Raw genomic sequence first — 16,481 nt, forward strand, 5'->3', positions numbered from 1 at the left:
AACATGCAAAATGGGCCGTATTTTTAACGTTTTTTTTTTTAAAAAAAAGCCTATATTTTTTCTTTTATACCTATCCAAACTAGGTTTGGTATATTTGTATAGACTTAATGTTACTTAACAGTAGATCCCAAGTTATTGACAACTGAGTTAGGTCCTTGACAGTAGACTTTCCAATCTACATCTCATATCAATTGTAATTAATTATGAAATACTTTAGATAGGAACAAAAATAAAACCTTTATCTCACTGTACTTTTAAATATGAATGTCGATTAATAGCAGTTTTTTAATTTAAATGAAAACAAAAAATTAGCTACAGTAACCAACTTTTAACCTACCGTATATTTTCAAATATTTTAACAAGTATACTGCCCAATCATTACGTAGCCTTTAATGCAACGCATGAAAAGGTGACCAACATTAACATCTGTATATACGTTAATGTCAGGTAATTAATATAAGGTGGAGTCAGTCAAACAGTTGATTACATTTTTGTCTGTTTGCTTCTGGCGTCTGTCAAAGACTGTTTTTATATTTCAATGTCGCCCTATTCTATGCATATTAAAAGAGTACTTAGTTTTTACTTAAATAACTTAAGGCACCACTATTCAAATATCCACAATATACAAAGTTTTATTTAATACACTTTTTAATGTTTCATTTCTGTTTTCTGACATTTGCTAAGACCACTTGTTGTTTTTGTAGTACTGCCACTACCTTGTTTTAATTCGCCTTGGCTACATGCATGAACTGTGTATGCGTTGCCAACGTGTCGATTGGAACAATAATTATTTGTCGCCTATTTTCTACGACGCTAACAAAATTGCTGTATTCTTTTACGCAAATAAAGTATTTTATGGGTATTGGATAAAAATCATAATATTATCATGGAGGATAGATTAATTGAGGCCATACAAAAAAGGCCCTGCTTGTTTGACAAAAAGTCGTTAATGTATCGCAACAAATTGGCAAAAGAGCGGTCCTGGAAATCGGTTTCACAAGTAGTTGGAGCTAGTGGTAAGAAAATCTATATATACTTGTTTGTTTCTGTTTAAAAGTACGATATCTTCTGCTTTGCAGTTAAACAATGTAAGGGACGTTGGCGTTCACTTCGCGATCGTTACGTGCGTGAAATGGCCAAGGCCAAATATTCAGACTCAGTGGGCAGACCAAATTGGCGTTATTTGAGACAATTGTCATTTATAGAGAAACATGTAACTCCCAGAAGGTAAGAGTTCATTTATTGCAAAATAGTATTGGTTTAGCAAAAAAAAAAAGAAATGTAAATTTAACATTTTTCTATTTTAGAAGACTTTCGTACCTGGATAATACGGCAGAAGATGAAGCCAAAGAACCCACTGAATTCATTTTTTCCGAAATAGTTAAAGACACAAAAAGTGGTGCATTTCAGTTGTCAATCTCTAAGCGATCGAATCAGGATGAAACCTGTGAAGAGGAGATATTGCCAATGCTACAGGAAGTGGAACGCAGTGAGACACCGCCGAGACCGGATACACCACCGAAAAAACGACAAAAAATGCAAGAAAATGCTCATGAACGTTTTGAAAAGCTTTGTTCGGCCGTTACCGATTTGATCGAAAGCAAAAAACAATCATACAACAAAAGCCGCAATGAAGACTTTTTAAAAGTATTGGACGGTTATTTGTTGAAACGTCCAGAGGAAGAACAGGACGATTTAAAAGTGCGAATATTGAATATGGTACATGTAAATCCTTTAGAATAATGTATAGTAAGCACTATACATCCAAGTTTTATTATTAATTTTTTATATAAATATGTAGGTGTATTACAAGTAAATGAACTAAGAAAATTCTTACTTTAGGGATATAAAGGACGAAATTTTAGTTTAATAAAAGAATTTTCTACATTTACATTATTTGAATTTTTGGAAAGCATATGTTTTCAAAAGTAAGTTGCGCATAATTCTGGGACAGAAAATAATGATTATTCGTGAAATTTCAAACCAAAAAATCGGATACAAGGAACAACAGGAAAAAATTATTGGTTACATCAATTTTATTTTCTGTAAATTCACCATCCGATCACGATCAGATTTTTATTTCTTAAGTTAAGAATTTAATTTACGGTATCTGGCTTAATTAAATTTTTTAGTTGAAATAAAACCAGTTTAATGTTATTTCAAATTGTCATAAGAGAAACTCAAAATGTTAAATTAAATACACATTAATTATTTTCCATTTCCTTAACTGCGTTAACATAGTACCTTAAATAGTCCCTTGAGTCGAAAGCTTTTTGTGTTGCGTTGTTTCCAGCTATACGTCCATGACTTGTCAATGGATTCGTAACATGTTGACGCCATATGCCTTCTATCACATCTTCACCTTCGTAAACATCAACGTAACCAGGTGGACAATAACTATCATCATGAGTTTTTAGAAAATTATGTAATAAAACGATGGCCTTAATAATTACTTCCGCAGAAGACCCACTCATGTGCATAGGAGACTGTAATATTTTCCAGTGAGCTGTTAAAACGCCGAACGCGTTTTCAGTAACGCTATGTGCTTTTGCCAGGTGTTCATTAAAAATTATACCATCCGGTGTCAGTTGGTTTGCTATTTACAATAAATATTATAAATTATTATGTTTGTTAGAGAATTTCTTAAATTTACCTGGATAAGGTCGCATTATATAAGTCTTAAGGGGAAATGTTGAACTTCCTATCATATAATATGGAAAATTTATATCAGAGTTTGGTAGCTCCTCATTAGTGGGTAAATGTATTTTTCCAGTTAACATCTGTTTATAAAATTCTAAATTCCAAGTTGTATCATCAGTTTGTGTGTTATGTAGTCCAATGTCAATGTTGGTAAACATATGCTTGGCATCACAAATGGCAAGGACAATAAGGTTTTGTTTGCTTTTTATTTTCTTCGAAGTGGAGGCACTGGATGCAGTTAAATTGATTAGTTTGGCATCGACCGAGCCAATACAATTGGGTAAATTCCACATCTCCTTAAAGTCTTCAGCCAAAGGTATCCATTCCTTGCCCCTTGGGGGACATATGTAAACAGACCTTAGTTCTTCCCAAATTATTTCACAGGTTTCAGAAATAATTCTTTTAACTGTTGTTAGGCCCATTTTAAATTTTACGCTAAGCATTTTCCTGGTACCTCCTTGACACAAGTAACTAAACGAAATGCAGAGATGAGTAATTTTTATGAAAATTGTTGGTATCATCTCTTACGTTAGTGTTAGAAACAGCCGGCACTTAGGTGTTATTGATGGCCTATTTGAGTTTTTAGTTAAACCCTCTTCTAAGAAACCGAATAGTAAATCAAACATGTCCTTGCTCATTCCAACAAGCTTTTTGAATTGAGCCGTATTCCTGTTATAGATTCTATCAAAATGTAGAGCAAAAAAACCTTTTGTGTCGCGATCTTGATACTGTGGTCGTACCCAATAGCGACGACTGCCCATTTCAGTGAGGCATTCACGAGCCTCGTTGAGCATGGTAACCATCAAAAGTATATCGGAAATATCATCGTCATTTTCCATTTTTAGTAATAAATTTAGCAACAAATTGTTTACTTTCGAGGCACAAAATTATTTTTTTTTATGGTTTGTTTACAAACAAATAAAGATTGACAGCAGGTGATGTTGGTGTTACCAACCATATTGTAGTTAGGTTGGTGTTAAGTTGCCAGATTTGTTTCGCTGTACCACCAAACTAAACATAACTTTTTACGGATATTGATATGTACTTCAATCACTTTGCCGGTAACGGCAATAGGGTGCTTGGCGACCACACTGATTCTGTTCAGTTGGGTAACATGACATTTTTCATCACCGTTGTTATACAAAAGCTTTCCATGGTTAAGAATGTTTGGCAGTGAATTATCTAAATCTGAAAAATACATTTTAATGACGATTTCCAAAACGTAAAAAATATGATAGCAAAGATGTGTACATAATAAGCCCAATTATGAATAAAAATTCCCCGGAAGTTTTTCCCCTTTTCTCATTTATCCTATTCAAATTCAATGGGAAAACAAACTCCCGCGGTATTTTTTATTCATAATTGGGCTGATAGATTTGTACCCTTTACCTTTTATATATGTTTGTCATTCGGTTTGTAATTTCCACATTTTAAATTTCCGCCCTCATAAAGTATATCCCAACATTATGGATCGTTGTAGATAGCGGTATTGATATCGTTATCTTCGCCTGTCTGTTGAAAACTTTCTGAAGCTCCGAAATAACTTACAAACATTATTGATACATCAATATATCGGATATATGCCAGGTTCGGTTGCTGTTTAAAATCGAAAAATCGGTCAACAAATGACTCATATATTTACGCAAAAAACCATGACTTTTTATTTTTTTCCACCAAATTGTTTTCATCAATTTTTCAAAAATAATAACTGTCCGAAAAACTTATTTGTTACTTTTATTTTAATTTTTATTATAAAAAAATATTAAAAGTATTTTGAAATAAAAGCAGATCTTCACGATCTCAAACATTTAAAGTGTATAAATAATGTTATTATTCTGTACTAATAAAACTCCAAAAAGTATTAAAATTCCAATATTAAATAATATTATAATTATAGAATTAAGGGCCTGGCTCACTAATAAATAAATTTAAAATGTAAAATGTTCGTTCGCATTTAGTGAGCCAGGTCCTAAGCTATTTTTTGAAAATTTACACAAAATACTACTTTAAATACTTAACATCGTGAATATGTTACTTAAAACTAATAAACGCAGTAAGAAAAAATAAACTAAACTAAGAATTTGTATATGTATAAAAAGAATTCACTGTTAATTTTAAATTTAAAAAAAAAATAACAAATTTATTAACTGAATACCTAAATGGTATTTTCAATAACAAAAAAAAATTACGAATTATTACAAATTTTCACAGAAAAATTTTAAATTTGCATGGAAAAACAAAAACAATTTGTGATAATCGTAATATATTTTTGTTAAATAAATAAAAATGAAGTGTTTTGAGAAACTAAAATTAGAAATCAATTCAAGATTAAATTTTATAGAAATTATGATGAATTAAATTTCCATCACAAAAGCTGGTTTAAAATATAGGTACATAAATCATATTTTATATTTTTTAGAAAACATTTTACATTAATAAAAAGTATATAAACAAAGAAATTTGGAGGTTTTGTAGAAATTCTCACTATAATTTGAAAATCTTACTACATTTTAAATTATACATATCACAGATTACACAGATATGAATCAGCTGGTTTAAACATTCTCACTCATTTCGTTTAGCATGTCATAACGTATTCGAAATCTCTTTTCAGGACGCATTCAGTTCAAGTATTATGGCAATAGAAAACAAAGAAAAGAAAATGTCAAAATGCTTATGCTTTGGAAAGAGGGACAAATATATATCACAATCGTTTCCTATTGAAAATTGTATTAATATACTCTCGCTCTGCAAACCACAACCATTGTAGATATTAGTTTTTTGAGAACTGTCATTTGTTTCGTATCTGTGTAATGTGTGATACATATTTCAGAAGTCTCAAATCGTATTTCAGAAATTCCTTATTATATTTCAGAAGTTTCTAGTTTAAATTATATTTTTCATTTGTATTTCTGAAATTTCTAACAGAAATGCAAATTAAAAATTCTGAAATAAAATTGGAACTTTGTGAAATACAATTAGAAACTTTTGAAATTTCTGAAATACATCTTTTAAAAAACTAGTTGTATATTTATTCGTTTTATTTTCTGGTCAGATATCAGAAATAATAATATTTCGATAAAAATAATCGAAAACTGAGAGCATATTTATATTGGAGATCTTCTAGGTTAGTATATATTACAGAACTGCGTAATAATAGATATTTAAATGAAAATAGGTATAGATCTTAGTTCTGATGTTGTATATAAGGTACTAAAAGTCACCATAAATCAATTGTCTGATACGCTAGACATCTCCGGTATTTCGTATCCTTCGCATTTAGAAATAATTAAACAATTTTGGCTTAAGATCATATTTGCGTACCATCCATTAACCGTTTTCGAAGTATAATCCATTTATAGGAAATAAGCGAGATATATTCAAAAACCCGGTTTTTGTGTGATCTCTCGCCTGCGCTACGTAGTAGCTCACGTAGCGTATAATGGATATATGGTGACTTTAAGCATCTTATTTTATCAATGAACTCCTAATCAAATTTCAAAGCAATTTTAAAAGCCACTCCAAGGTAAACAGGATCTTAGGTATATACTTAAATAGTTAAAAAATGTGACGGGAGAGGTAACAATTCTGAGGTCATAACTCTAACTGATGCAACAATTACATGTTAATTAATGTATTTTGTTGTGTCAGCCAATGATTTGTGAGAAAGTAATAATTTGTAATATTTTATTCTCCCACCTAAGCCTCAGTTTTTGCCATTGCTAAATAATCTTATGAGAATTGAGTAAATAATCATTGATTTTTTAACTTAATTTTTTCAATTACATTTGTTTGTATATCTGCTATACAATTTTCGCTGATTTCGTGATATAATTTACGTTCGCGAGCACTTTCTAACAGGCAACGCCAAGCAGGTACAGTCTATTAAAGAAAATGGAAATTAAATATAAGGTAAGAGAATAATACAAAAAAGAATTCAAAGAATTAATTTATAAAAATTATTGAAAAAAATACCTCTAAATTCCTAAAGTTTCCACACAATATAAGACATTTTTTTGAGCGGGTCAAGGCCACATTTAAACGTTGGGGATTAGAGAGAAACCCAATACCACGAGTACGGGCATTCGATATAACAATAACATCTTTTTCAAGTCCCTGATACGAATCAATGGTATTCACCATTATGTTCGTTAAGCCCATAGATCTGGGAAAAGCAAACAAATTATAAAATTACATAAAAATATATACATATATATATAAAACATACCTTATTGACGATTCCAATGTAGCACGATGATGGGCATAGGGTGTTATAACACCATAGCTATTATATTTATTGGGTATGAAACCATCTAAGGCCTTTAACAATTTGGCCACAAAATCTGCCTCTAAATTATTTTCGATTTTGCCATTGCTGGAAAAGTTATGCTGTGTATATGCCATATTCAATATGCAAAAGGGCACAAGCGGTGATTTGGTAAAGTCTAAGATCGTTTTGCCATTAATCAATTCATTTCGATAGAAATATTGATTTGGCCAACGACAAATTTCTGGATGCATACGATACTGAGTTTGTAAACTACAAATAATATTATTGGGTGTTGTCACGGCCACATTAGAGCCCTTAACACTTGTACAGGGTATATTATCCAAACAGTGTTGGATGCGTGTAAACATTGAGGTACCTAGACCTAGTTCGTTGGCTTTCTATTAAAACAAAAACAATTTAAATAGGTTTATCACATGGGGAATTTTACTATTTACAATATTACCTTTGATAATACGGTAGCTGGTAATTGTTGGGTATCCCCTACTAATACTAATGAGTTAATGCCAAATTTCAATGGCAATAATGTAAAGGGTTCTTTACATTGTGTTGCTTCGTCAATTATGCAAATATCAAAGAAATTAATGTATCTGAAATGGATTTAATTTTTAAATTTAAACATTTTAGATAGAATTAAATCGTTTTACTTAAAAGGTACATATTTCAGAAGTTTCTAATTGTATTTCAGACATTTCTAATTGTATTTCAGAAAATTCCAATTGAATTTCAGAAATTTCCAATTGTATTTCAAAAGTTTTCATTTATATTTCAGAACTTTCTAATTGTATTTCAGAATTTTCCACTTATATTTCAGAATTTTCCATTTGTATGGACATTTCTAAAATACAAATGGAAATTTCTGAAATGGTGTATTGTGTTTCAACTAATTTAAATATGTAGATCATACTACATTTTCATTAATAACATTCAGTTTAATCATTAATAAAAAAAAAATGACCACTCACTGCGTCAAATTAACACAACTTGATAGAGTGGCACAAATAATATTTGCATTACTCAAATACCAAGTGTATAAACTGCGTTCATCTTCTGGCCGCATACTTTCATTCAATATATTGCGCATCAATTGCAATTGACGTTTCTTCTCTATCAGCAAATCCTCCTCCACAGTGCCCTTGATATTGCGAGCAGACATCTCCATCACTTGAGCCTCAAATTGTAATATCTTAAATTAAAACAAAAAAAAAATAATAAAAAAAATTAATAATCGTAATAAACATTAATCACTTTAAAAACAAACTAACTTGATTCTTAAGATTCTCTTTATTTTCTAATTGTATATTTTTATTTTTAGCTTGCAACTTTTTAAGCTGATCATGTTCTACAACTTTCTGTAAAGCGATGGGCAAGACATTCTCATTCATTTTGTTTAGCATGCCATAACGTATAATACGAAATCTCTTTTCCGGACGCATTCTCATGCTAATATCATACAGTTTGCTGGCTATAACATCTACGGCTGCATTACTTTGGGCACATATTAGAATTTTCTTATCCAAATAACGTACTTCCTCACCGTATAGCGTTTGTAGGGCTAGATTGGATATGACACAACTTTTACCTGTACCGGGAGGGCCTTGTATTAAAGTTATGTTCGGTGTAGTTTCATCGATAATTTTTGTGTAGGTATTTAGCAAAACCTGTTTTTGTTTGTCATTCAACGGATCAAAACCTCGATATGAGACTTTCTTTTTGGGAGGTGGCCGGCATTTCAGTAATTCCAAAGGATTTATAATTTTTTGGAACAGAGGAGTCGACTCCAATTGATAGATGGCATTAAAGGAGCCAAAGTGTACACGCACTCTATCAATAACAGGTCGTACTTCGAATTCTTTAATGGCTTTAAAATATTCGAGAGTGAAATTTTTTGCTATAATCTCGTAAACAATCGTTATGTAGATACCTAGAAAGTACGTTTGAATTTAGTACGTAATAATATTGTTATAATCCGAGACTCACCTGCCCCTTTACGATTGCCTACAACATAGGCAAATATTTGTGGTCCTCTTTGATCTGTTTCCAAAAGTACTAAATCAAAGTTACTACTATCGGTAAGCTCCTTAGTTTGATTATTCAAAACTATTAATTTAAATAACCAATTAGTTTAATAAGAAAAATAATTTATAGTCTACTTATAATATCATATACACTTACATTTTGTTACCAACATTATGCGATCCTTGTTATGGGTGGCATACTCTAGAGATACTTTGAATTTTTTAACATTTTGTGTTTCAGTGTATTCATGTTCCAGTGTACTAACAAATTCAAGTTTCATTAGAGGAAATATAATGCTAAAATTTTGTATGGAATAAAAAAAAAAATAAAAAATCAAAGAGTTATTTATTTGAATTAATAAAAAAATTTATCATTAAATGTAATCAAAATTATATAAGAGAGCTATATTCGGCTGTGCAGAATCTTATATACCCCTCACCAAATTATACTCCAAAATAAAAATTTTAAATATTTTTTTTCAAAATTTAAAAAAATTAAATTAATTTTTTTTAATTTATTATTGAAAAAAAAATTTTATTTTCAAAATTTCTTTTTATAATTGTGAAAAAGTGAAAAAATTTTTTTTGGTGAAAAAAATCAGGTTAAAAAATAATTTACCCGATTTTGACCCTGTAGGTCGAACTTACTATCGCGTTATATACGTCGTTGCAAAGGTCTTTGAAATATCTATCATTAGATATACATATTGTCTATATTAATGACTTATTAATCCAAATATAGATCAAAAATAGGTTAAAAATCGAGATAGTCCTGGTTTTTACTTATATCTCAGCCATTTGTGGGCCTCGATTTCTCGATTTTAAATATTAACCGAACATGGTCTATAGAAGATATATTGATGTTTGAATCATGTATGTAAGTTATTTGGGGGCTAAGGAAAGTTGATTTCAACATACAGACGGGCATGGCTATATCGACTCCGATATCTATAACGACCCAGAATATATATATGCTTTGTGGATTCGTAAATGAAAAATGTAGAAATTACAAACGGAATGACAAACTTATGTATACCCTTGTCCATAGGGTAACATAGAGACGAGACATAATTTTTTTCATCAAAATTTTTTTTCAATCTTTATCTTAAAGTGTACTTAATGAATAGTATAAATATACGGCACAGTTGAATATAACTCACTTACTTGCTTTTTGTTAAACATTTGCAAATTTGAATCACACTTGGCTTTCAATTAAATGCTTAACTCTCTTACCTTTTATATTGTTCAAATGAACTGAAATGTGTGGGCATTGGATAGATGACATCACTGGCAGCATCTGCAGCAGCATTACGTTTTGTCAGCCACTCATTGCTCCAGCAAAGAATGTTCGTAATGATGTCATCTGTTTTATCGACAATGGGAAATGTGGTTCTAATTGAATGACGACGATCTTTGTATGTGCTCATGGGCATAATATCTTTGTAATTGATCTTTTTACAGGCGCCCGTAACACGTTCTATATAGTGTATAACGGGCGTATCATTAAAGCGTACAGTTTTCTTTGTAGCACTTGGTGTTGAGGAACTTTTCAAATTTGAAGGATGTGCCACAGTATTGTGTGGTGTCAATGGATTGCTGATGGTGCTCAAAACACTTAATTTACGTTTATTTTCTTCACTTTCTACTATGTTCTTTTCCATGGAGGCAAATGTTATCTTATTTGTCGTCCTCACAGCTCGCGCAGCTATTGCCTCTTTGCAAATGGGACTGGAAGGTGGTGGCGGAGTAGCTCTACGCTTAGTACTTGGTTGTATTGGACGTTTGGGAGCCTCAGTTGTAGAATGCCTTCTTAAAGGTGGTGGTGGTTTATGGATATTATTGTTTGTAGCAGGTTTATCGCATTTTTTTGGATCTGAGTTTTGCCGTTTGAGCAATATCACATCGGGTTTAGCAATTTGTTGTGAAAATGTCTCAAAGCCATCTATGCTAAGCGAACGTGATAGAGGATCCTTTTTGTTTTGTCCTTCAATAGGATTGGATTTTTTGGGTTCATCATTTCTCTTCATAACTTTTGGTATCTTAAATTGACCTATTGGTTCGGGTTTGTGGCTATGCACTGGTGGTGGCGGCAGTGGTGTTGGGTCATTATTTACTAGAAAAGCTCCCCTATTGTGAGTGGTTACTTTGACTTTAGCAACTTTTGCTTTGTGATCATGATCTTCTGTGGACATTTTACGTTTTATGTTTTCTTTGGTGGGACTCTTTTTGCGTTCAGCTAATTCTTTGAGTTTATCCTTGCGGCATTCCTTAATGTATTTTGTATGTTCTTTATCGCGTTTCTTAGCAATGCTAGGTTTTTCAAGCCACTTTCTTTTCATGTCTTTAGTATAGCGTTCATGGTGGATTTTTTCTTTTATAGACGAAAATGTTTTCTGCACAGACGCAGATTTAAAGTTAGTTGCGGTCTTTTTGTGTATTTCAGCTGAAACTCCTCTGAGTTTACCTTTGTGTTTAGGTAATGAGGGTGCCTCTATAACGGGCGGAATTAGTCTTGCAGTGGATTTGTCTGCATCAGCGCTTTTTAGGCCATTGGTTAGTTTCTGATTATCTAAATCAAATTCGTCTTCTGAAGAGGAGGGAGATTGTATAACAGGGGTTGTTTTGCTTAAACGTCTTATGCGTACTATGGGAGAATCCGTAAAGGTGCTGGACTTATTAATTTCATTAACTGGACTTTTTTCTTTAACAGATGTTTCAATTTCTTTATTTTTCATTTCATTTGTCAAAACATTTTCCATTTTCTCCTGTTTTTGTTCATCCACAACGTTATTTTTAGTTTTGTCCAACTTTTCTATGCTTTCCTTAGCTGGTTTAGTGCTTAAAGCATCAAAAGCCTGCTCTTTAGCTTTTTTCAATTCATCATTGAGATTTTTTAACTTTATATCCACTTCGCTCTCATTGTTATTATTGTAGATATTTGCTATGCCCTCAATATCATCCTCCAGCAAATACAAGTCATCTTCCTCATTACCTTCGTCGTCATCATTAGAATCATTATTGAATTCTTCATCTATGTCATAGACTTGAGACATATTTTGTGACAGTTGATTAAAGCTCTGCGAGAATATTTTATTTGACCAATCGTTAACTTTTGTTTCCAATTCTTCATCGTAATCTTCGTCATCGCTTACAATCCAGCAAGAGTTGTCCAGTTCTTTAGGAACGACAGAGAACACTTCTAAGCCAGGTTCCTTTTTGATGGCCAATACTTTGTCCGTATTGGAGACAACTGGTGCATGATGGTCAATATTTGCATCGGTTAGTGGTAAGTTTTCTTTGTTATCTATTTCATCTTGGAGCTCGGCTTTCATGTCATTCATGATAACCTGGGAAAACATAAGATCTTCTATATCTTCGTCATCACTATTTGGAGCATATTTGGTATATTCATCCAGATCTATATTATCATTGAGTACAGTAACATCCGGTTTCTTGGCCACTTCATTATTTTGTTGCACTTCGCCCACCATGATTATTTCTTCTTTAGAGCTATCCAATGAAACCTCAAACACATTGGGACTTTTTGCTGTATCCATGTTAGTAATAGTGCCAGTAGTGGTAGTATCATTTTCTTTGTTTTCCGTAGTATTCTGAACAATGGTACCCAAATCATCCACCTCCAGATCTTCGTCATCAGTTAATACTATATAATCGCCATTATTTAGCATTTGTAATTGGTCATCGCCATCTAAAGGTTTTAAGTTTTTGGATACATGAATTTCTTTGTAAACTAAGGGATTTATTTCTTTAATTTTCTTTTGTATTTCATCGTGGCCGTCTATGTCTCCGAATATATTTTGTATATCGGCTGAGACAGAACGTAAGTGTTCCTTTTTCACATCCGAAATTATTGGAACATGCAATAATATTTGTTTTTCTTTATTGTTTAAGTCACCCTCAGTTGCAGCTTGTTGGTCACAGCCTTGTGGTTTAGCTTTATTTATATCTAGTGCCTTATTATTATTGTCATTAATGGATTCTGTTGTGGGATTAATGGCATTTGTTAAAGATTCCTTAGCATCCTTAGCTATAGGCAACATTTCTTCATTGCAAGTTTTCTCTTGACTTTTCTGCGAAGGATTTATGTAGTCTTTGTCATCGATAGGTTCATTTTTGATCACCATATCTATTTTCTTTAAAACATCTGTATGCAATTCCTGTTGTTTCCCATTGGACTTTTTCTCTGGCTCATTTTGTTTAAGCTGTGTTAATACATTCATCTGATCAGGGTTAGATGCTTGTTTTGTGGCATCTGTATGCAATTCATGTTGTTTTTCTTTGGATTTTTCCTCTGGTTCTTTTGCTTTTGGCTGTGTTATGACATCCATTTGATCGGGTTTAGATTTTTGCACCACATCACGTTCATCATCATCGTCGTCACTTATTTCGAAAATCTCATCGTTAGTGATTAATTTTTCCACCTTTATGGTTTTACTGCAACATGGTTTCATATCATCTTCAATTGCATTATTGTCAGCCGCTTTTTTACTATTGCTTTCAGTACTTTTATTACCATTACTTCCAGATGGCGGCTCTGGTATTGTTGGCTTAGAAATTGGTGCGGGTGCTGGCCTGTTTGCATTTGGTACTGGAGGTGGCCTGTTTGCATTTGGTATTCGTAGTGGTCTTATTGGTGACAACTTTAATTCATATATTGGTAGCTTTAGAACATCTTCAGCATTGTCATAGTCTCCAGTAGTTACACCGATACCAATGCGATCACCATTATTTAGTTGTACAGTTTGTCTTTCATATCGTACGTCGTTGACATAAATGCCATTACTGGACTATGGGAAAAGAAATATGTAGAATAAAACAGGCTTAAATTACACTATTTAATGACGAGATCTTAGTTTATTTTTTTTTTTAAAAGTCTTCAAAAGAATGAGTAAGAAATAATTATACACTCTATTCCAGCCAAAACTTTTCCTTGGTCCAACAAATTATTATTTATTTTAATCACGTTAGCTTTTAAAAATATGTCATTAATTTTCAACGGCTATTTCGGTCAAAATGGACAACGATTAAAAGTACGTGAAAAAATTTTAAAACTTTTCAAAAAAATCCAATATGGACTTTCAAAAAAATAGCAAAAGATCTGAAGGTTCATCGTCACACAGTTTCAAAAGCCATTACACAGAATAAGGAAGACTTGAACAGTGAAAAAAACCTGGATCAGTAAAGTTAAATGCTCTGATGCGTTTGTGCGCAGAGCCAAATCTAATGCTGGGTTGTATAAAGTTCAGAACGTTCCAGATCGGAATGCGTTAAAGAACTTAGCACCAAATGAATGAGCGAAAAAGTTGGTGTCAAATTTTTTTCACAACTTTCCGGTCAATATGGTGTGGTTGATGTGGCTGATGGACGACGTAATGTTCCGGACAAAAAACAAAACAAAATTCTCCAAAAGAGCACAGAGTGCCTTTATATTTCTGGCCCGATTTGGCATCATGCTAATATGGAAAAAAGGCTCTTGAGTGGTATTTAAACCATAATGTCAATTTTATATCACGGAAGGCAAATCCACCCAACTTTCCAGAACATCTGATTTTAATTAAAGAACACAGGAAAGGTCTCCCAGGACATGTCCAATTTTAAGCCTAAAAGAAAGAAATTATAAAATCTTTAAAGGGATCCTCCCTCCCGGTAAAAGTAGATAAATTTATAAATATCGAGTAATATGCCAATATTTGAATGTGTAATGAATTTGTATAATATTTAAATAAAAATATGGAAATTCCCGAGGGAACAACACTATTTTTTACACATGCATAAAAGGAAATAAATGAGCTATAAAAATGCAGCGCATTTATTTATGTGTTTATTTTATTTATTTATTGGTTATCTTAAAGTTATAGATAAAGTTTTAAGATAACTTATATGTAGCTATGACAACTATGGTCAGAATGTGGGGAACATGATGCACTATCCATATTCGGCCCTCATGGACTGTGTGTTTGGGGTCATTGCACTGTTGAAAATAGAAATTTTCCCAATCTTTAACTTTAGAGCCCATTGTAGTAGGTTTTCTTTTAAAATATTAAGGTACACTGTTTTGTCCATTGAACCGTCGATGGAAACTAAGTTTCCTACACCAGATGCAGCCATACAACCCCACAACATGACTCCTCCTCCACCATGTTTGACAGTGTTTACTACATTGTTCATTTCCAATTCAGTGGTTGGCCTTCTCCACACTCTTACTCTGTTGTCCGATTGAAAAATACTTAAAAACAATCTTACAAAAATAAATCTGAAGATTTCTGGAATGGAATACTATTCTTAGATAATATTTTTCAATAATATTTTAACAGTAACAGTTTGGAGAAGACCAAAAACAAAATTGGAAAAGAACAATGTAGTAAACCTACAACAATGCACTCTAAAGTTAAAGCTTGGGAACATTTCTATTTTCAACAGTACAATGACCCCAAACACACAGTCCATGAGGGCCGAATATGGATAGTGCATCATGTTCCCCACATTTTCCCGACACCTCCGCAATCATCTGACATGAATCCCATAGAACATCTGTGGGATAAATTGGGAGGACGTGTAAGAAAGCACCATATTATTAGTAAGACTCAACTTAAAGAAGTTCTGTCACAAGAATGGCAAACTATTGGAGCTGCCGTCACCAAAAGTTGGTCGATTCAATGCCAAGGCGATTAAAAAAAGTCATTAAAAATATAAGCTACTCCACAAAATATTAAACTATTAAAAAAAAACGATTTTCCTATTAAAAATTAGAAACTATGTGAATATTTGTATCCCCTTAAAATCGAACTTCGAAACATTAGTTCATTTTTTTCTGAAATGTGCCACTTATGTTTAGTTTTTCCATATATTTCAATAAGTTATATGTAAATAAATATTTTTTTGAAACCCGTACGAAAGTTGCGGCCTTCGTTTAAAAAATATGGAAGCTTAAAGATAAAATGTATGCTGTGTGAATATTTAAGTCCGGCACTGTAAATATTCAATAAAAAAAACTCCACATACCACATCCGTAATTGACACACTTGTATTATCATCCGTGACTTCAATTACCGCATGATGTCGGGACACAAACCCTGAATCCATTATACGTATAACACTTGATGAATGACGACCCAGTGTACTAGCACCTAAGCGCAAACGAACGGTGTCTCCAATTGCAATCCTTTCCAGCATCCATGACGAATATCGTCTTTCTTCCATTGTATCCGTTAATTGCGATGTAACTAGTTCTCATAACAAAATTCAATACAACAATAGAAAACTATTATTTATTTGTATAAAATAATGAAAATGCTTTTTATGTTTTAAAGAAAAATATCAAATTTCGCAGATAAAAAAATATATTTCATTTGTTTACATTTTTTTTTTTAACTGTAGACTCTTTAGTTGCCAGATGTGTTACACAGAAGGCCGCTTTTTAGACGTTTAAATGCGCCACCCAAGGTGCATTTAAT

General features: G+C 32.3%; 3 protein-coding genes across 3 annotated transcripts; 1 reads left to right on the forward strand and 2 right to left on the reverse strand.

Moving 5' to 3' along the window:
- The first annotated feature begins 807 nt into the window (after positions 1–807).
- On the forward strand, positions 808–1,878 carry LOC135954207 (uncharacterized). The gene is made up of 3 exons (XM_065504285.1): positions 808–1,016; positions 1,080–1,227; positions 1,308–1,878. The coding sequence occupies exons 1-3, from the start codon at positions 887–889 to the stop codon at positions 1,741–1,743; spliced, it is 714 nt and encodes a 237-aa protein (XP_065360357.1). The 5' UTR covers positions 808–886; the 3' UTR covers positions 1,744–1,878.
- A 232-nt stretch (positions 1,879–2,110) lies between these two features.
- On the reverse strand, positions 2,111–3,563 carry LOC135954657 (uncharacterized). The gene is made up of 3 exons (XM_065504872.1): positions 3,229–3,563; positions 2,654–3,171; positions 2,111–2,596 (listed from the first exon to the last, which is right to left on the reverse strand). The coding sequence occupies exons 1-3, from the start codon at positions 3,537–3,539 to the stop codon at positions 2,205–2,207; spliced, it is 1,221 nt and encodes a 406-aa protein (XP_065360944.1). The 5' UTR covers positions 3,540–3,563; the 3' UTR covers positions 2,111–2,204.
- A 1,524-nt stretch (positions 3,564–5,087) lies between these two features.
- Positions 5,088–16,318, reverse strand: Setx (Senataxin). Its single transcript, XM_065505382.1, has 10 exons — positions 16,030–16,318; positions 10,240–13,814; positions 9,164–9,303; positions 8,969–9,088; positions 8,254–8,912; positions 7,954–8,174; positions 7,434–7,578; positions 6,929–7,368; positions 6,676–6,865; positions 5,088–6,582 (listed from the first exon to the last, which is right to left on the reverse strand). Exons 1-10 carry the CDS (start codon positions 16,225–16,227, stop codon positions 6,454–6,456), a joined length of 5,817 nt encoding a protein of 1,938 aa, XP_065361454.1. The 5' UTR covers positions 16,228–16,318; the 3' UTR covers positions 5,088–6,453.
- Positions 16,319–16,481: the final 163 nt, after the last annotated feature.

The sequence above is a fragment of the Calliphora vicina genome, chromosome 3, assembly GCF_958450345.1.
Source record: "Calliphora vicina chromosome 3, idCalVici1.1, whole genome shotgun sequence".
NCBI lineage: Eukaryota > Metazoa > Arthropoda > Insecta > Diptera > Calliphoridae > Calliphora > Calliphora vicina.